At 34.5% G+C, this 21,220-nt stretch overlaps 1 protein-coding gene across 9 annotated transcripts; it reads left to right on the top strand.

The window, feature by feature from the left end:
• The first annotated feature begins 50 nt into the window (after window positions 1–50).
• TERB1 (telomere repeat binding bouquet formation protein 1) lies at window positions 51–21,054 on the top strand. 9 transcript variants are annotated; one of them, XM_048068788.2, is made up of 22 exons: window positions 51–631; window positions 752–819; window positions 2,915–2,973; window positions 3,859–3,969; window positions 4,166–4,294; window positions 4,549–4,680; window positions 5,187–5,247; window positions 5,323–5,438; window positions 5,589–5,711; window positions 6,190–6,342; window positions 7,262–7,393; window positions 8,640–8,765; window positions 9,702–9,865; window positions 10,613–10,974; window positions 12,494–12,555; window positions 13,542–13,634; window positions 14,888–15,058; window positions 15,520–15,600; window positions 17,046–17,159; window positions 17,561–17,673; window positions 18,223–18,429; window positions 18,787–21,054. In XM_048068788.2, exons 3-22 carry the CDS (start codon window positions 2,940–2,942, stop codon window positions 18,814–18,816), a joined length of 2,514 nt encoding a protein of 837 aa, XP_047924745.2. In that variant the 5' UTR covers window positions 51–631; window positions 752–819; window positions 2,915–2,939; the 3' UTR covers window positions 18,817–21,054. The 9 variants fall into 9 exon arrangements, with proteins under 9 accessions (XP_047924745.2, XP_047924746.2, XP_047924747.2 ...); XM_048068789.2 differs by lacking the exon at window positions 752–819; XM_048068790.2 differs by lacking the exon at window positions 2,915–2,973.
• The last annotated feature ends 166 nt before the right edge of the window (window positions 21,055–21,220 follow it).

The raw sequence follows: 21,220 nt of genomic DNA, 5'->3' as shown, positions 1-21,220 counted from the left end.
ATTAAGTGGTATTTACAAATTGGCTTACCTGGTTTGCACCAGAGATAATTTTTTTTCATTAAAGCTGCTAATAAGGTTGAGGGGGATGAGTTGCAAAAGGTTGAAGGTGGATGTAACTGATGGGAGACCTAGGCAAAGCTGTAGTGCACTTCACTGAGCCAGTCTGAGGATGTCACGGGAAAAGATTATGCTCAGGAAAGACTTGGTTTGTTTCAGCTTTATTTATCTAGCATAAGATGGTTTCTCCCTGCCACTTTGTGTCTGGCAAATGTCAGGTAACAATTAACCGCATGCATTTCATGGTGTAGTTGTAATTTCCCAAATGCTGAGTATGGAAAGGGAGCCGCAGTGCAAACTGCTCTTCCCCTCTCCTTAGCCTAGAACCACGCTAAGGTTCGGGTGGTGCTCGGAGAGGGTTAAGAGGGGCTGTCCGGCTCGCGGCGGCTGTGAACGCCATCTGCCGGTGCTGCCCCGGGGCCTGTGGCGAGCTGCACGCGCCCTTGGGCGGGAAGGGCCCGCGCTGAGGCTGAGGGCGGCCGCTCCTCGCTCTCCTCAGGCCGCGGCGTGGCGGCCGGGCCGGGCGGCGGGGCCGCCTTCGTGGCTGACAGGGCTTGGTGCCGCCGGTCAGCAGGTAGCGAAAGAACCCCTGCCCTTCTTCCCCACCTCCTGACAGCCCTCCCGCCCTCCAGCCGGCAGAAGAATGCTTCTGCGGTTTCGTCTCGTTTGTTTTAATCCCGTATCCTTTTTGTAGTCTCCACTTTTTATGTTCGGGATCATCTGGAGCCCTTGTTATGACTGCTGCTTCAGAGTCGAACTCTGGTAATGAACCTAATGAATCATACATGACTTATTTGAGAGGGAAGAGGAATGGGGTGAATTCCCAAACAGCTCTGGAAGACAGAGGCCTGTTATGGCACGCTGGACAGCGTGTTTCTCAGAAGTTTGTGGGTGCGTCCTTTGCTGGCTTGAGTTCTGATTGTCACAGGACACCAATGACCCAGACAGGATTTGACCATGGGGTTTTTAAAAGGCAGAGCAGGCCTGAGGCTGGCTGGTGTCACCCCGGTGTGCCTGCAGGGCCCACATCCAGCAGCCAAGGCCCAGCACTCCGCTAAACTCCTCTCATGGTCCTGCCATGCATCAGGTGCTCTTATGCTGCTGAGCAAGCAGATGAGTACATCAGGGCTTTTTTTAGATTTTTTTTTTTTTTTTTTTAGGTTTGAAAGGATCGTTACTAGGTTATTCTGTTTTCCTTTATTTGCGATGTTTACCAAAAATCTGCTGCAGCAAACTGTTATTTATCTTTGCAGTTTTGCTCCATGATGCAACAGCAGAATCGAACTATTTGCATGTTAATGTAGGCTGGTTTATAAATGCTGTTTTCTCTATCTTCAGTATGTCTCAAAGATCCAATTAAGGTTAAAAATGCCTTTCTATAGGGTTTTAAAATCTATGCTACTTATGTGAAAGACTAATTGTATAAATGTGTATTTAATCCAACTTTACTGAAATGAAATTTGCTCCAAAGCAAGCTCATGTTTGTAGCTTTTCTTTTGTTAAAGAATTTGCAGGGAGTGCATATGGCTGCTCTGGGCTAGCAGGGTGGTGTCAGTAGGGGAAAAAAGAGGTGAGGAAGACTTGTGAACTTTCTGCTGTTGTGGCAAGACTAGATTTGCAAGACAGAGAAATGCATATGTATTATCATTTCTGAAAATGGTAAGGGAAACTGAAGCCTTTTTACCCTATCCCTCTCAAAACCCGCTACTGTAAGGATATATATGGAGCATTTTAAACTGATGGAAGTGGGGCAGGAGTGGGGACGATTGGTAACTGTAATTGGAAAGCGGGGCTGGCTGTTTTCACTAAGATGACACTGATATTTCTTAGAGCCTTTGCTCTACTTTGGGAAGGATAACTAATCCATTATTAAGCTGATTTTATTACTGATTTAAAGTATCTACCTGGAGCTAAGTCATTCTTGAGATATTTAAATAGGTTACTGTGACACTTGCATTGACCTTTCATCACATTTGGGACTTGGAGCATGGATAAGGGAAGTGAAATGGGAAATGGTGTATTTGAGCACTTGGGCAGACAGTGGATTTGAGGGTAGATTTCAGTTCATCCTAATACACCATAGGGTTGTGGCCTGGCATAAACAGCCAAGGACTGCCAACACGCCTTAACCATCTTTTTGCTTCCAAGCCTGAATTTCACTCTGCTGTTCACATAAATTGGAAATGCTGGTATGCTAGGTTTATGTAGAATCAATGCTGTGGCTTTTTCTGATTTACATGTTCTATTTAAAATTTCTTTAGTTAATTAAAATAAAGTCTTGGTTTGATAAATAATCAGTGTCTTGGTTCCTGTGCATTCTTGTCTTTGGTTTTGATCATTACTGATAAAGCAATATAATTATGGCTTAGTGGTTGGCTCACAAAGCAGTGGTAGGAAGTGGATTGTTTTATACTGGATGTCAGAAACTTGCTTATTTATCATTATCTGGTTATTGTGCTGCCCCTTGTTGGCTGATGATGAAGTTGGTAGCTTCTTGTAAGGGAAATTTGAGGACATTTATTGTGATCCATGACAGAGCTAGATATATTTTAATGCCAGGTACTTTTTGTGGTGACCCGCAATGGCAGCATGGAATCACTTTATTTTTGTAAAATGTTAACTTTCAAAGTTGCTGACATAACGCAACTATAAGTAGCATCACTATAAAACAGGGTACTTCCAAAGGAAACCTTCACCATGCAAGGCTATATTAAATTGTTTGTGTGTCAGGTAACAATGTAAAACTTGAAAGCTGTTAAAGGGTGTAATTTCAGAAAAAATATTTAACTTGTATTCCATATATTATGGAAACTGCTGATCTAAACAAAAAGCAAATGCTTTTTCCTTGCCATTGTAGAACAAGAACAGGGGTACAACCTAAAATGGAAAATCAAAACTTGCAGAAAACACTGTGTGGTAAGATACCTGAAAATATTTGTCATTTATTTGAATCTATTTTACAAAGTTTTAGTAGATTGCGATAAGTCAGTTGTAGGAGGGTGAACTATTGGGGAAATGTTCTTTTTCCTTTTTGACAAATTTTTGGATTCTTGCCTTATTCAAACAGTAAACAATGCCACCACATATTCACCTTTTTCTGCTAATATTTACATTTTTTTCTATTTAATTTCTTTAAGAAACACAAAACCTAAAGTATTTGAAGAATACGATATCTATTCTTGCCAAGTTAGGAAATAATTATCTAGTAAGTCTTTTTATTACATCAAAAATACAAGAAACAGATTTCTATAGTCATTTATCTATTTAAGATTGTACGTAGGTGCACCCCCAAATGCTTTGTATTAACTTCCTGACATAATGACCTGGTTCAAGATGCTAACGGTTGAGGTAAGTGATTCAGTCTTGTTTAAATAAATGCCATATTGCAAGCTTTGGCATTTAGCCTAATCCTCCACTGGATTCTGTTCCTAATTCACTCAGACGTTCATAGTTCTATATTATTTGTTAAATAGATATAATTTGCAATTGGAGAACTTAGTAAGTGTGATATAAATTGCTAAATATTATTGACATTTATAACATATACTAACAATAATTAAAAGCCAGAAATATTAACATGGGACTGTTACTTTAGTGAAGCAAATCATGCTCAAATAGTTAACTTTGGGTTAAGTACTTTTGTTATTTATAGATGGATAAAAGTGGTGTAGCTCTACTTGCTTTTTTTCTTTAAAATACATATCCATGGTACATTTTAGAGCTGGTTTAATGTAACGCTAAATGAATTTATATAAAGAAAAGATAACACTTCATGTGAAGCTTTTTTTTGTTTACTCTTAGATATGAAAACAGATCTGAACTTACTGCTTGAATGCCTTAAATACCAGATGGACTGCCCTTTATCTCAGAAAGAGGCTTTGATCACTATTTATTCAATTTGTCAACAAAACAGTAAGAATCATTTTCCCTTCAAAAAAACATAACCATTTATGTTCACAATGTGTGTTAAGAAGCTGTCAATGCGGGGAGAAAATGAGTTAGCTAAAAGACGTAAGATTTGACAGGGTATAAAATCTTAAGATTTTCATTTTACACAGAAACAAAAGCAAAATTTTAATTTTTATTCTTTGCTTTCTGTTTGTTGTAGGTGAAGCAAGTGAATATTTTCGAGAAATTGGTGGTTTGAGGTTTATAAATGATCTTGCAAAGTCAAGTGTCCATTGCATAGTAAAGGAAGCAGCTTTATTTACGTTAGGAATTATAATAGAGAGTAATGGTAATAAATACTATTATGTATATTTCTGAGTTACTCATGGTCATATTATACCTTTGCTTGTTCTTTTTCTCCATTTTTTTCTCCATTATTTTTCCCATCAAAAATCAGCCCAAAGTCCCTTTATTAGGCCCTCACAATTTCTTAGATAAAACTAAGCCTTTGTTTACTATGTTATGAAACTAATTTAAGATTTTTTTTTTTTTTTTAAAAAAGGCTTGCTTTAGGACTTAATGGTTTTTATTTTCTGGTTTCAGTTTACTGTCAACAATCTTTATGTACTTCTGCATTGTTTGAGGACCTCATTTTATTTTTAATTAATAAGGATTCTGGTGTGAACTTGAAAAGAATGTCTGTTTATGTCATCTTAGTCCTGGTTTCAAATAACAGTAAGTGCTTTCTTCTGTGTTATAACACCAATTTTTTACTTACAGTTTCCTTTTTTCTGTTTGCCAATCTACGTTACGGAAATTTGGAACATTCAATAAGTAATGCTTTTGTGAGGTTAACTTAAAAAGATGAATCATAGCATGTCAGTGAAACTGAAGTATAGAATCACTTAGGGTGGAAAAAGACCTCTAAGGTCTTCACTGTAAGTGAAGTAAATATAAATAAGTAATTGCTTACTGGGATTTTCTTAAGTAGCAGAAAGTATTTTCATTCTAACAACATAATATGCAAACCAGGAGTTTCTGACAAAAGTCTTCTGAAAAAGTTAGACATAGAGAAAAATAAAATACTTTTGCCAATGTTTTTCTGTGATTTTTTTTTTTGGGGGGGGGGCATATCTGCTTAGGAAATGGAAATACAATGGAAATATATAAATTAAACTTGGCATCAGGATTTTGTTTCAAGTTGCATGTGTCTTCTGAGTCTGGTATGTCTTCTCTTTTAGAATATGGGCAAACTTACGTCAGAGAAACAGGCTGCATTGGTCTTCTGCTACAGTTATTCAGGTAACAAACAATTGCTCTTCAAACAGAAAAATGATAGAATATTTAGGACCTGTTTCCTTTGTTTTTCCTGAACAGAACAACTCTTTCCGCATCTGAGATGAATCTGTCAGATGAAAATACTTATCAGTGCTATCAACTATGGTCTTCAGTCTGCAGTACTCTCTGTGCCTGTGTTAACAATCCTCAGAACGGTAAGTGTTGCTGTTAAAATTGTGAAAAATGTTTAAAGTGTTTCTCCAAAGCGATAAGTTCTGTTCATGTTTATTGTTCAACTGAAATTTCAGTGTGATACTTTGCCAAATTGTGTTTGGACTTGGGGTTATTTGTTTTTATTTTCTCAGAAGATAATCAAAGCATTTGCTGTGCAGTTTTTCCATATGCAAAAGAATGGCTAGAAAGCTGCACAGAGCCTGAGATAGTTCGTCCTATTTGTTCATTTGTTGGCCTCACAGTTGCAAATAACTGTAAGTACAGTTGAAGCTTTAAACAGTTTTCTTTTGTAAGTTTCATTTTATACTTAAATGTTTGATTTCTTCTTTTTGTCAATCACTACATTTACTGTTTTTGCAACTTTTACACTGAAAATTAGATTCAACTATCTCCATTCCCCTGGTTTGTGCTTATGAACACAAACAGCCTCATTGGCTGTAATTACTGAGGTTGGTAAAAACTATTTGGGAGCTTTTTTGATTAGAAGTAGTTTGAAAATATTTCATTACTACATTTCTGAAAACATTTATATGCATGTGTTAGATCCATATTTTTCCTGTAACTATCTTAAAAAAACAATTACAAGAATTACAATTTCTCAAGATTGGTATATATCCAAATTCAGTTTCTTTGTATGGATGGAAGTGAAGTGATTAATATGTGCATAGATAAATTGTGGTGAGTGTAAAAAATGCTAAAACAATTTTAAAACTTTTTTTTTCTCTTACTAAGCCACTGTGCAGAAATACTTTGTTTCTGTTGGAGGACTGGATACCTTAGCTAAAGTTCTCATCAAGTTGATGCATGATTCCTGTATGAGTCACTCCAGCACAAAACTTGCAGTAGTAGTAACAAAGACTCTGGATGCCTGCATTGCTAATGACTGTGAGTGAAAAGACCACTGCCACTTATTTCTGATAATTCTAAAATGCATTTTTTTAAAGTCTGGTTTTGGTGGAAAAGTGTTAGGAATGGATGCTAAAAGGCCATTAGTTTACATATGTGTATATATATATATATATGTATGTATGTACGTATACATATATATACACACACAGATCCAGTTTGTATTGCAAAATCTTTAAGATTCAAACTTGTATTTTGAATGATTCAGTTAATCTGAGGTGGATTACTTTGCTATTGTTACTAAAATAAACTTAGTGAAATTTAAACCATACTAAAATTTAAAAGTAAGTTACCGGTGCTATTTTTCTGTAAGTAAAGCTGAGAACTAGGCATGGCAGTAAGTCTGGATTCTGGAGTTGGAGTTGTGCTTCTGTAGGCTTGTCCTGCAGGCTCATAAGCTTTGTAAGTTTTAGGAGTATGCGTGCACTAGCAGTGCTGTTCCCAGTTTCAGGAAGAGTTTGCCCTCTTTACCAGGAACATTCCTAGCTCTTGTTATGGCAGATACCCTGATTCAAAGCTTACTCTACTCTTTTAATCTGTTCTGGAACTGATGAAAGATGTGAGAAAACTCAGCAGAGGTCTGCACAACTTGCACATTGCAAAGTCCTTTTTTGTCAGGTCTACCACAACTCCAGAGTACAATTTGGGGGAAAAGGCCATGTTGGATATGGGGAATGGCATGGGTAGAATTACTACACCAGTAGAGGTGTGGCCATTTGAAGTGTTGAAATGAAAAATGAGAAACGAGAGTTTGCGCAGTCCCAAGGCTTTTTTTAGAGTCCCCAGTTTCTATAGAGAGTTCTCTTAAAAAATAAATAAATAATAATTTCAGACTTGAATGGTGTCTGTATACTTATTGTCTAGTTCATTTTTCTTCAACTTGTTTTTAACATAATAGCTGCCATGGGTGGTGCTTTGGCGAAGTATCACACTGTGTCAGAGCTACTGAACCTGCTGTCTAATGACACTTTGGATACAGGAGAAAAAATTAGTATTATTCTAACAATTGGACATTGTACTGAGGTTTGTGGTAAGAATTTTTTTTTCTTTCTACCTTGTTTTTTTAGCTAAATTCTCATACATTACTTCAATATTGACATTTGATCAAGATTTTGAAACGCGAGGGAATGTTCTTTTAAGTAGTGTAACTTAATATGCAGGAAAAAGAAGTTTGCTATATACTCGATCTCTAAACTGTAAGACCTGTTAACACGTAGTATCTTTCAGATCTTTAGAAAAGTAGACCATTAGGCAAGAATTCAGAGCTTATTTTTAGGTATCACAGGGTAAAATTCATCCAGTCCTGAAAACTACTAAAATACATACATACCAAATAAATTTTTTTGAGCTCTGTTTTAATGGCCCTTGAATAGATACAGCTGCTGTACACTGTTTACATATCTATTAGTATTTTAAAAAGCTGTACAATGGTAATGTTTTTAGAGTAACTTAAGAGGTAAGTAACCCTGAAATGTTTTTGCCAGGCTCCTCAGGGCGTGCACAAGAGTATCTGTTGAAAGTATAGTACTTACTATGGTATTTTATGGTAGCACAGGAAAACAAAAGAAAGGCATACCTTTTAGTAGACACTTTATGGTAGACGGGCACGCTTTTCATGTGTTCAGCAACAAGTGAAAAAGGGATTATGTTCAAAAATTATGATGGGTTATCCATCAATAAAAAGTTCAGTAGTTAGCTCAGCAGGTCATAAATTTGATGTTTGAAAAGCCTCTTTTTCATAAATAATTGAAACAAACATAATGGAAAATATCTTTTGAAAAGAAACATGATTAAACCTACAGAAAAAAAAAGTTTATCTTAAAACATCAACACTGACAGAATAATTTCTTTTTTTGTGGGTTCCTTTGCTTTTGTTAAATTTAGATGACAAAACTATTTTTATCAAGTTGTCAATTTTATGAATATAGACTGCAAATGAGATCACAATAAAATTTTAGGCTGCTGTTTTAGTTGATGCTGAGCAGTGCTTACATTTTTGACTCGTGTAGTTTGGCTTGGTCCTTCCTCAGGTTTCTTGCAATAGATTTGAACTATGGTCAAATCATCCTGTGTGATCTAGAGCACTTCTGCTGCAGCCTGGTTAGTAGGGTCATTACAGCATACTTGAATCCATAATAATGGTGTTTTTTTGTGTTTTTTTTTTTTTTCCAGAATTTCCCTAGAAGTTACTGGTATTAAAGCTTCTAAAATTACTTCAGATTAAGTGTGTATGAGGTTACAAATAACTTATTTTCTTTTACAACTTTCTATTTTAGAAGAAAATCAATATGAACTGCTTAAGAACAATGGTCTTCCACTTATGATTCAGGTACTAACTGAGTCTCAAGATGAGGAACTAAACAAAGCTGCTACTTTTGTGCTGCAAAACTGCAAACAAATGAGTAAGCTTACTGTTCCTGCTTTTAAAATGAGAGATGAGTTCCATATTTAAGTTTTCTTGACTTTCTAACTGATTTTTAACTGTAGCAGCTTTGTAATTCTGTGTACTCAAAGATGATTATTTTCTGCAGTGAAGGCAGAAAAAAAGTAAAAACTTCAATGGTGTTGCAATAAAGCATTTGTGTAACCTATATATCTAGGTCCAGTTCATAAAACCCTTTCAGTCTATAAACAATATACAAAATATTATAATCCCATACCCTGTTAGTACTCTGTTCATGGGTATGTACCACTGTACATTTAGAGACTAAACCAATGGATAATCAGGCCTGTAATCACCATGGCTACTATTTTACCATATTAAAAATTGTGAACTTTAATTTTAAAGTAGGGTATATTTTGAAGCATCCTGTTTAATGTTTTTTAATTGCGTAGTACTACCCATGAAGCAGAAAGACACCTTGTCCTTCAGGTCCTATAGCACTGAAGGTATTATGCAATGCTTATCGGTAAAAAGCATGTATCTAGATTTTTGCACTAAAAGTGTATCTGAGAGTTTTGTTTAAGTGTACAACTGAGGGAATATGGTACTTTTCAGCCTCCACTGATACAGAGGTGTTTTATTTTTAAAAGCCATACTGGTGAAGGAGCTGTCCTGAATAAAGTGATTTCTTAGAACAAAACATAATTTTATAAACAGGTTGTAACAGCTGTAGTTGTAAGCTCAGTGATTACTTAATGGAAATGCTGAACTTGCTTCTTGTAATTGCAGTTTATCTTTGAAGTGTATGAACGTGTATGTATAAATTTAGATTAGCAGGATGTTATATTTTGCATTATTAATTACGGGGGGTCACTCCCTCAGAATACTAAAATATAATAAATATTAAAGTATTCAGTGATTAAAATTTGGAATATTAACTTTATGTTTTATAAAGCTGAACAATTGTCCCTGAAAATCAATGAGAGTTCATTAAATGAGAAGAATGCAGATGAGTTGGAAGCAGACATGCAAATCAGAGAAAGAAGTCTACAAGACTACTGGAAGAAAGCAAAAGAAATTTTACACAGAATAAAATTGATTGAAAAAGAACATGATGAGGTTGGCATGTTTACCAAAGTAGGGTAAAACTAAGCATATCTTCTCAGAGTCTAGGGAGCAATAGGGTGTAAACCCTTAAGATAATTTCAGTGTGAGCTAGAAAAGTAGGGAGGATATGGGATGTATGAGAAACTACAACCTGCATTTTTTGCCATTATTGTATATCAAACAAAGTTAGAAGTATTGAGTGCAGTCAGAAAAAGAGGGCATCTGAACTTAATGAAGCATTTTAGTTTATTAGAAGAATAGATTTTCTACAAAGTTGAGATCATTTAGGTTGGAAAAACAAGAGTTGGATTTTATTTTAATTGCCAATTGCTTAAATTTATAGTTTAATGTTCACAAGCACAGAATATCCATGACTGTACAGCTATGACAGGATAGCTAATGCACACATGTGAACGTAAACTGAAATACAGTTTTGTTATTACATTATTTTGCTTGTGCTATATAACTGGAGGGTATCTCTGGATGTGGAATAGCAAATGTTGTGTTATTTGTCTGGATCTTCAGTTAATTAAAATTTACCAAGTGTTCTGTATTAGTAGCATAGCCATTGCTTCAGTCTGAACTATCACTTAATAACTACCCCTTTGACACCTTTGATAGCCTTGCTGTTTTGTCAGTTTTCAATTCGTTCAGGGATTAGATTGATCTATCCTAGTTCATCTTCTTATTAGATTTACTTAGTTGTTTTTGTGTTTTTTAAGAGCTCATATAGTTAATAACTAATATTTTTCAATACAGGAAAGAATGCAAGGAGGAGTATTTGTTGATAGACTTTCAGAAAACAGTGTTGAAGCATCAAAATACCCCAAAGTGAATTCTAGTGATCCAGAAACATATGTAGAAAGAACACATAAAGAAATACGTTATCCACGATTAACGTCTAATTTGGATGGTCCGGTTCTTGCTCTAGCTGTGAATTCTCCCCTGAAAAATGAAACAGTGAATGCTATGATTCCAGTAAACACTTCTACTAGAAAAAGTGAACAGAATGATATTCCACGGCCAGTTTATGAAGTGCAGACAGACAGTGTACTTCAAAGTCATCGTAAGTCAAGTGAAAAGAAAGGTTGTGAAAAAAGGCAGTCTGTTCTTCAAGTACAGTAAGTATCTTGCATCTAAGCAGAGATAGTAAGTTGTTTTTCATTAGTAACTTCTGAATTGAATGTCAGCCTTTTCAGTTATTGGTTACTAGCTATGTATTTGTACCAAATGTTATAGACACTACAGTGTCACTGTTTATATATTTTTCTCTCTTAATGGTAGGCTTCTGGTGATTCGTATAGAGAGCCTGTGACAAGCCATGTTCTCGGTCTTGAACATAGTGATGAGAAAGCATCCATAGTCTTCTGCCTTCAAATTCACACTGATTTAGAAGATTAGGATTTGACCCATTGGCTTGGATGAAACTGAACCCTAAATATTTATGTAATGTGCACTTAAAAGAAAAACAGCAGTTATAGAACTGCTCTGCAAGAATTCAAATTGTAGTTCCTATGAAGAAGGAAAGAAAAAAGCTTTTGGCCGTGTTTCTCTTCTCTTATATTCAGTTCCTTCACTACATGGGAAGAAAAATACAGTCATTTACTCTTCTCTTGCTTTATGCACCTGTCTCACACAAATGCTTATTTTCCTCTTTTGCTTCCTATGGTTATCTTTCTTACTGATAAACAAAAAGTGAATTATAGGCAACCTGCAAGAATAAGTGTAGATTCCATTGTCTTGCATTTACATAGAAATATCCTCTGAGGCAGGCAGTGGGAATATGAACAAAACTATGATTTTTTTTTTTGTTCCACATTTTTGTTGTGCTTCCTTTATGTGGCTGGCTGGACCGTGGTCCTATACAGCTTGCTAGTATGTATTATATTGTGACTTTGCAGCTAGCACAGAAATTATCAAGGGCCTAGCATATTTTCCATGGTATTTTCAGTTAAATTCTACTTCTAAATTCTAGCTTTTTTTTGTTTGTTGTTCTGACATTTGAAGCACAAAATTATCGATAAATACATTTTGTGAAAAAAGCACTCTCCTTGCATGTGTGTATGTGTAAAAACAGGAGTTACCTGAGCACGACCATGGATTAGGCTCCTTGCTTCTGCAGCACTCAAAGGTAGTTAATGATGCTGAAAAATGCACGATCATGGTATCATAGGAATGTGTTGGTTGCATAAAAGATACTCAGTGTAAGAAGAGAAGATGACAAATTACCTTTTAGAGCAATTGCCACACCTGGTAACAGTTACAGTATTCTGAACACTTCTTTGGAAGTTTAATGTGTACTGAGTAGCTGTGATATAAACTGGAATTGGAAATGATTCTGGAAAGCAGCGAATGCCAGGAAAGTACTGTGTTCCAAATGCTGGAACAAACATGCTGCATAGCACTGCAAGGAATGCTAATCACACATATTTGGTAAACAAATTTCTAAGATGATAGTGTCATGCTGGATACTACTAGCTCAGGAACTTGGGATAAATACCATATTTTTTTTTAGAATTTTATCTTTTATATATTTAATGTGTTTTTTGTTCTGTATTTTGGAATGTGTGTATTAATTTACAGTTAAATGTATGTTTTGAAACTTGATATAAAATTTGTTCACATTGTTAATCTTTCCAGGAAAGGCTTATTTAAACAACCAGCAAAGACTGTTAGAAATATGAAACAGGCGTGCACATCAGGTACAAATAGCTAATCATATTCCTGTTTTAGATAATTTTGTTCTTAATTATTTTAATTAGTTTTATTCACTTTTATCACTACTTTTTTATCATGTTTAAGTTAGATGACAAAATACATTATTTGTAATATTCTTTAACTGAATAATTCTGGAATTTTATATTATATACAACCTTATCTAGAATGTTCTTTTTTAAGATTTTTTTTAGCTTTTTTTAAACTATTCAACTGAATGTCTTACAGATAAATGTTTTAAATTAAGTCTGAATGCAATCCATATTGAACAATTGAAGCCCTTAAATAGAACATGTGCAAGGCTGCTGGTTTTGTACTGTACTTTTAAGTGTGGGGATAGAACCTACCTGTGAGACTGACTTTTGCCTGAAGATGTTCCTACATTTTGAGTGTGTGTGGCTGGTGGTAGAATAAGAGTTCTTCAGGTTTGCCTTGATTTTCTTTATATGTGTATTTATTTCAGAATTGGAATATGGTCAATCAAATTTTTGCTCATAATTTAGTCTCCAATTAATTTACAAAATCACTCATTAGTTTAGTGTTTGCCAGTATGGTAGCTTTACAAGGGACAAAGCTGTTTTTCACAAATAATTATTTAAATGTAAAACAAGTAGTATTCCAGTACATTGCACTTTGAGTATCTGATTCTAAATAAAGATCATGTTCACAGAACTTATTTAAGCCATGTAAGTTTAAAGGGTTATTTTGCTGTGTTCAAGTTGAAGTGATACGCTTCATTAGGAAAGTAAATAAAAACTAAGCATTGAATTATACATAATTCTGGATTTACGTAAACAAATACTCTCCGTTTAACTTCAGGAAATTTCATTTGGATTTTCTGCTGTTACGTGAATTCAACTTTCCTAATCTATAAATTGAAAATAGAATTGAATATAGGTATGCTGATGCACGATTCCCCTAGCAAATGATAGCTTGCGTTTTCTTCCTAGCATTTTTTTTCTTCCTTATTTAGACCACCATTCATTCTCCTCAGAGATAACCAAGGAAGAAAAAAGTACCTTGACTACAACTGCATCCCTTAAAATGACAGATTTAAGGTGTTTAGGTAAATATCTTAGGTCTTTGCTTCCTAAATTCATAAAAGAAGCATTGAAGAGCCACCAAATCAGTAAGTGAACCTGACATTACAGAAATCTTAACACTTACGTTGGATTACCTGTTCTCTAATCCTTAACTGCTTCCCTTCCTTTCTCTGCTCCTAAAATAAAAGAAATTTTGACATAAACCTTACATATTCTGATCTTGATCTGTGGATCTTTACTAAAGGTGGTTTTACTAAGAAACAATGTACAACAGCTTAAAAGAATGCTCAGTAGTTACAGAAATACTTAAGAGCTGGTCTTTGCCTACTCAGAGGGAAAAAAAATGAAGCCCTGCTCAAATCCCTTATGTATTCACCTTGTTAAGCTTCCTAACTCTTATGAAGCCCTTCTGTTTTCTCTGCCTTACTGCTCTTAAATACAGAGAGGCTTTCACAGCAATCCATGACTGCATCCCACAGTTCCTCCATATTTTCCTTCCTGAACACAGTCCATCAGTAGGTTATGAAAATGCCTCTGCTACTCAGCATTTATAAGTGGAATCTGTATGCTCTTTTTAAAATGGATCCATAGTCCACCATCAAATATCATGTGGGCATATGAAATCAAGTTGTTCAAGTAGTTTCAACCTGAGTTTCAGCAGTGCTTTATCTTAGGCTAGAATATTGCAGAGATGTACCTGTGCCCTTCAAATTTTTCACAGAAGTTCAGTTTCAGCTGCCGTAACTAACAGTGAGAACACTTAAGAGTTACTAAACCATATATTAGCATAGGTTATGACCTCAGAAACAAATCAGAAGGCTTCCTGTGAGTGAATTCATACATAAGTTAGGCTTATCAGTTATTCAGGTTAATGCAGATAGCTGTCACAACACAAAGTTTCAAAGTAAAGCAAAGACATGTTTTATGTTTTAGCTCCTGCAGAAATCGTTCTTTCAGTGCAAAGGGAACAGGGGCCCTTTCTTCCCATCCCAGCAATATTTTTACTTCTGTAGAGGATCTGCGCCTAATTTAGTAATTCTAGAGTTGAAGTGCATTATAATTTGGTTCCATAGGTCACATTGAAAACAAATTTAGAGAGCAAGCACAAAACAAGAAATAAGTATTTTCATGAAGATACAGAAATAAATAACCTCTTTTAACATATGTATATGAAAAATGGAGGTTAAATTGTAGATCACAGCAACATGATGGGTTTTATGATGGCTGCTATAGCAGTTATGCTTACTGTTTCTATAATGCCCTGTTTTTTTTCCAGGTTGTACAACAGCAGGTCTGTCATTCAATAGTAAAACTTTTAGCAAGATGCTGCGAAGTTGTCCATACCTATGCTATCATCACAAAGTCATTCTGGAAGCTGAAGAAAGATATAAAAAGGAACTTAAGAAGTTGCCTGTTTCTAATAACAGTAGATATGCAGCTTATGAGAGTAATTTATTTTATTTTTATTTTTTTAGTAACTGTTTAGTAACTTGTTTTAACAAATTCTTATTCTGATATCCTACTCACTTTATATGATTTATCAATGATTTGTACTAAGTGAGATTGGAACCAGCCACTTTTTTGGAGGATCTGGTGTGCTTCTTGTCAGTGGTGTTGAATCTTTGACAAAAACTCTCCTGTTTGCCACGGTTAGTCAAATATTAATAGAAGGGAATATATAAAGTTGCAATAAGTGTGAATGGATGAGCTTTACAACAAGCTTGTTTCATTCCTATATTACATGCTCATGGATGAAAAGAGGCTTACAATTATTGATCAATAAGAAGAGCATTCATCTTATTTAAAAGCATCTTTTATTTTTCTGGTTTAACAGAGGCAATTTTTAAAAGTAATTAAACAGTTATTGTCTGCTGGCACTTTTAATGATCTCTATCTTATACTTTTTAGAAATACTGCTGACCCCGATAAAGAAAGGAAAATCGCATACAGAAACATCAACTTTTAAGAGCACAATGGATAATTTCCAAAGTAAGGCCTTAGTTTGGAAATTAATGCAAAAAGCGCTTATTGTCTGAGTAATCTTATTGTAGGGTTTCACCATGAGAGCCTGTGGATAAAGAATTATGAAATTGTATGTGGATTCTGTCAACAATCTGTCAGAGAACGCATAATTTATAGTCATAAAATTGTTACACATACTACTTTACAATTAAGTTATCCGGCACTTGCATTGAGGCCTGCTAGGGTTACTTCCATGCCATCTGCTATTTTTCAGTTTTGTGGCCTTAATTTTAAAAATGTAGAGGCGTAGTCAGGATCAGATCACAGTGCAGCTGCTTGTCCCTAGATTCAGCATCATTCAGCTGCACCTAGATTCAGCACTATAGCTGTGTTATCCTATTTGTTTCTGTTCATTCTTGGAGTTCTGCTAAGGACTTTTGGGTTTCTGAGCGCTAAATAGCTAAAAGTAAACTTGAAATACACAACGATACTAGAGCAAGTGTCTGGAAGTAACCTATCAGAAAATTAAATTACAGGTTCACCTGCCCTGTATACTGAGTTGTTGAGTAAGACATTACTGACAAATTGAGATGGGAAAGTGAATACTAGCTCTATCAGCCTCCGCAGTACAATTTCAGAACCCTGTGCTTACAAAAGCATCAGTTGCCCCTAAAAAAAATGGTAATGTCTATAATGCACAACTGTCCATTTGTAAATAGTGGAATATGCATCTTTTAAAATATTTTATTCTATGGTATATTGAAAAAGTTGGTTATAATTTGAACTCTTTTCTTCACTCCGCAAATATATCTATTTTTTGCATAATTCACAAGGAATTTTCTTCACAATGTGGTGATTTTGGGTACATCCTGCAGAGCTCCGACTGCAGTCAAAATAATACATTCATCAACTAGTGACCCATACCGTTACTTAGGACTGACAAAGAATTTTAAAGCAGGCTGAAGAAGCTCTCAAAATCAGTACTTAAATTCTTGAACATTAATACTACTTTTTAAAAAAAAAATTCTATTCTGAAAAATCAGCCCACCAGTCAGGAATTTATTTTTAGTGTGCTATTTCCAAAAACCTTGTTTACATCATTATATAATTAATTTCTGGTAACGGCTAGTAGATGCGTGTGTGTATGTGTGTATATATATATATATATATATATATATATCATATTCAGAAACTAATTTGGCTATGATAGCCATGGAAGTTTAAAAACGTTTATTAAAAAGAAAAGCTGATTATTTCATCTCAATAACTCATTACACTAATATATTACCTTTAGCAAGTAAATATTTTCTGAACTTAACTGGATTTTTCAGTCTTTCAGATGGTAGTATGGCTCAAAAGATGGTCTTGTCACAAATTTTAGTTCCTAAAATGTTACCTGTGTTTTGTGTGTTTTTTTTTTCTTTCAAGAAAAAGACAAAATCTTTTATTTTTTTATTTTTTATTTTTTTTAGGTATTCTTTTGACTCCGATTAGAAAAAACAAATCTGATACTTCCCATAGAGATGAACATGATAAAAATACTCAGTTACCTGAAGAATATAACTTGCTACCAACATATGAAAAGTGTGAGTGTTACCAGAAAATTAATACTGTAACAAGAGTAACTTAAAGATCAATTTTTACCCTTAGCTCAGGGCATTGAAAAAGGCATCCATGCTTGCTACTAGAGACAAATAGCTGAGAATTTAAATAGTCATTCTTGTACCTTCAGTCATAGTATTATTGAGGTTTATTTTGGGTTAAATCCTATTATTTGCGAGTTGCTTCCAGTACCTAAATAATCCTGACACGTTAATGACAACGACTGGAAAAAGATCTAATGAAAATTAGATATTACTAATACAGCAACATTTATGTATTCATGTTCATTACAATAAATGTTCTTTTACAACGCTACATTCAGTTTTACAGTAGAGCTCAGTTAGTTCAGAGTAACTAAGAGGTGGCCTTGTTCACAATTTTATAGCTTTCCAAAAAAAACAGGATGCTAACTTGAAGAGACAATATGTGAAAGAAAAGCACAGCCAGGAATGTCAACAGTTAAAAGAAAATTGTATATATTCACTTGACAAAGATGAGGTTAGTTATGCGAAGCCTACTCATACGCTCACATATTTATAAATGTAACATTAGTGTGAATTGCATATTTTCTTTTGAACCAGTAACAAAGTGAACCATAATAAAAACATATCCTCCTCTGCTGATTCTACTTCATAGTGATTTGTCCCTGAAAGAAGTTAAGCATTTTTCTACTGTTAGCCCTTTCAAGTTAGTGGATATGGAGGTATACTTTTTTCTTGTACTTATGAAAATTTCTACAGTATAGAAATAGTAGAAAACTAAAGGCATAGCTGTTTCGACTAGAAAACAGATACTGAGGGTGGAAGTTAGGTAGACACAACAGAAATAAATGTGTCAATGTCATAGAAAAATACTGTATTTCATTAAGTGGGTGACTGAAGAAATGGCTGAACATAATATATTGAAGAACCATCATTATCATGACAAAGTGATTGTTTCTTCAGAACTAGTTAAGGTTGCATCACTAGTAATAATGCATTGCTTCTGAATGTGAAATACTGTGTAAATTTACATATTTTTTAATTACGTCAAAATAAATACTTGCAGAACAATGAGAGAGGCTCCCTGGATATAAACATGAGAACTTTAAACAAGAAAAGAAGAATCCGAAAAGATTTCACAGATGAAGAAATTAGTTATCTTTTAACTGGAGTAAAAGAAATGGGTCATCACTGGAATTTGATTTTGTGGTCCTATCCATTTCAGAAAGGACGGACAAATGTTGATCTTTCCAGCAAATACTACAAGTTGCAGGTGCAAGTAACTAAAGTTTAGTTTTCTACTAATCATATATACTACCAGGTCATTTTTAATCTTTTCACCCTGATTTGACTCTCAAAAAAAACCCAAACGTATAGGATGTTAGAATTTGCAACCTGTGGGGTTGGTCTTTGCATCATTTCAATGTTTTGCCTGCTAAGGATTCTAATGGTCTGCAATGTAATTTAGAGATGCTGTTAATGGATGGATCAGATAGCATTTTTTGCTGTATTCTGGGTAAATGTGGGACTGCTTAGTGGCAACCATTTTTCTACTGAAATTTTTTCTAAAATTGTGTAGTGTTCTGTGTCAACATCAGTCATGACGTTTTTTGTATATACTATCTTATAGAGGCAGGAAAAAAGCAAAAGTCATCAATAACATCTTTCAAGAATATTTTCGATTTTGATGCGGAAAGTTGAAGAACAGCTTTATTAACAGAGAGGTATTACCACAATGATACAAGCCTTTTGAGAATTTAGATTGGTTTGAACTCATGTTTTTCACTGCTAACATTCATTTACAGAAATTGTTATGCTTTGCAAATTGCACTTAAATGTAATTATTAAAAAAAATATATGCTAAAACAGCTACTAAAATAGTCTTTACCAATAAGTTACTTTTTTTTAAAAAGAACTTAACATTCTTAAACTTTTGATTTTGTAACAATTAATTTGCTTTGAATCTTTTTACGATGTATTTTATCCCATTTGCAAGAAAAGGTTTATTGAATATTTTGAATTGATTTATTGAATATTTTCATGAATATTTTATGCCAGAAATTGCTAAGTGTTAATGTTCTGACTATTTTTTCCCTTTTTAATCGGTGAAATCAGCAACTAAGATACTTTGTTATGCACTTGGTGTGCAGTATGTGTAGAAAAATAGAATAGATTGTCAGACATCTAGAAGAGGTGTTTATTATTCTAAGTTATGCAGTCAGGTCAACAATTAGGAGAATCTTATAGTTAGCAGAAATGTTTAAGTGATTGCAAAGATCATAAAGATCTTTCTAATGATATCAAAACATTCACAATATAAATGCTAATAACTATTAATTTTGAACATACAAGTCATAGGAAACGTTCAAGAAAATCAACATACTAGAGGTATTTCTGAACAGAAGGTTGTATGCTTTCAGAGAGAGAGGACTGGTAGAACAAGCTTTATAATTTTGTTAAATTCTTACTTGCAAATAATTTTGAGTAAAGCAGGATATGTCTATGAGAGAAAGCACCAAATATATGTTTGAGCACTGCTGAATACGCTAGGCAAATCTTACATAGGTTCACATAAATTGAAATGTAGAGCTTGTCAGAACTTCTAGACAGAAGATAGTGTGTGGTTCAACTGCAGTATTTCTTGGATGACATTCATGGACCTATGTAAAATACTTAAGTGGTGAACTAAATAGAGTGTAGCTACTGATTAATTTGATTTCTATTCACGGTGGAACATTTTTTTGTATATTATATAAGTGCATGAGCAGAACCACTGTTTCTGCTAAATATACAATGGTTATAAAAAGCTTTAGTGAAAGCCTTAATAACTTGATTTTTCAGTGATAACCTTAGTATTTCTGTTCTAATTAGTTAATTTATTATGGAAAAAGTTTGGTTATCTTATTTCATCTTATTTGCAGTAGGCTTTTACTATGATGTAGCTTAAATGCTTAAAAGCATGCAAGATAACCTGAAACTGAAGGACTTGCACCGATGCTGATGCTGATATATATAAATAGTTTTTTAATGTTTTTCAGCTGTTGCACTTTTTTAAATATATATTATTAAAATATTAAAGAACCTATAAAAGATGCCTTAAGGCATATCTTTGTAAAGGCCCAATCCTATAAACGTTTATGAATGGAGCTATTCCAAGTGGTGTAATTAAATATTGGCCTACATATTTGCAGAACCTGAGCCAAAAGTAATACCAAGGAGTGGTGTGTACGTCAGGGAGATTTTGGTCTGTTACGCGCTCCACAAAGTATTTTTCCAAGGACTCAAAAGCTAGTCCAGGCAAGCTTCTATTTTGTGTAGTATCTGAATGTATATTAGTAATCCATATTATTCTGGCCTAAATATATTTGAAGTGGAGAAAATATGTAAGACATACATCTTTAGTAACAGATGTAATCAGAGTATCACAATATTGACAATATACCTAATTATAGGTAATAATTTAGACTGTGAATGACCTCTGGAGTCAGTAATCCAACTTCCTTAGAGCAGGCCTAATTTCAAAGTTAGTCTGGGTGCTCTGTGCCTTGTCAAGTGCTGAAAATCTCCAAGGCTGAAATCCCCACAATCTCCTCTGCCGCATTAATTCTCTCGTAATGAAAATTGCTGAAATAGGCATCATTAAATCGTTCTTGTAAAATCCAGAAAGGAAGAGTCATGACTGGAAGCGAGTAGAGACGCGTTGTGTGAATTTGTGCAAGTCGATTCATCTCTGTCTGACAGTGATTGACCGAACACTCTTGGTAACTGTATTTTCTTGTATAAACTGCTTTGAAATGCACGCGAAATGGTTATTAGTAATATAGTTGCATAAGAACCATTCATGTCACTTTTAGACTTCTTATGCTACCTCGTGCTTTGAAAAGTGCAAGTGCCTGATGGTCACTGCCCAATCGTGAGAGAAAGCATGTTTGCATAAAAAAAAAAAAGTGGGAATTGTTTTGTAACACGAGTAGAAGAACAAAATTTATCGGAGGGATGCACGAAGGTGGGTGGAAATCTTCGAGCTTTATTCCAGCCCTCTGACTACATCTATCGCTTGACTA

The sequence above is a fragment of the Anser cygnoides genome, chromosome 12 (genome assembly GCF_040182565.1).
Source record: "Anser cygnoides isolate HZ-2024a breed goose chromosome 12, Taihu_goose_T2T_genome, whole genome shotgun sequence".
Lineage (NCBI taxonomy): Eukaryota > Metazoa > Chordata > Aves > Anseriformes > Anatidae > Anser > Anser cygnoides.
This window is presented reverse-complemented; position numbering and strand designations above follow the sequence as displayed.

Excerpts from the sequence above, each read along its gene's own strand:
- TERB1 (XM_048068789.2), top strand. The coding sequence starts at position 2,940 with ATGGAAAATCAAAACTTGCAGAAAACACTGTGTG. Across the intron at positions 4,295-4,548 it reads AATTATAATAGAGAGTAATG|TTTACTGTCAACAATCTTTA; the intron begins GTAATAAATACT and ends TTCTGGTTTCAG. Across the intron at positions 4,681-5,186 it reads AGTCCTGGTTTCAAATAACA|AATATGGGCAAACTTACGTC; the intron begins GTAAGTGCTTTC and ends CTTCTCTTTTAG.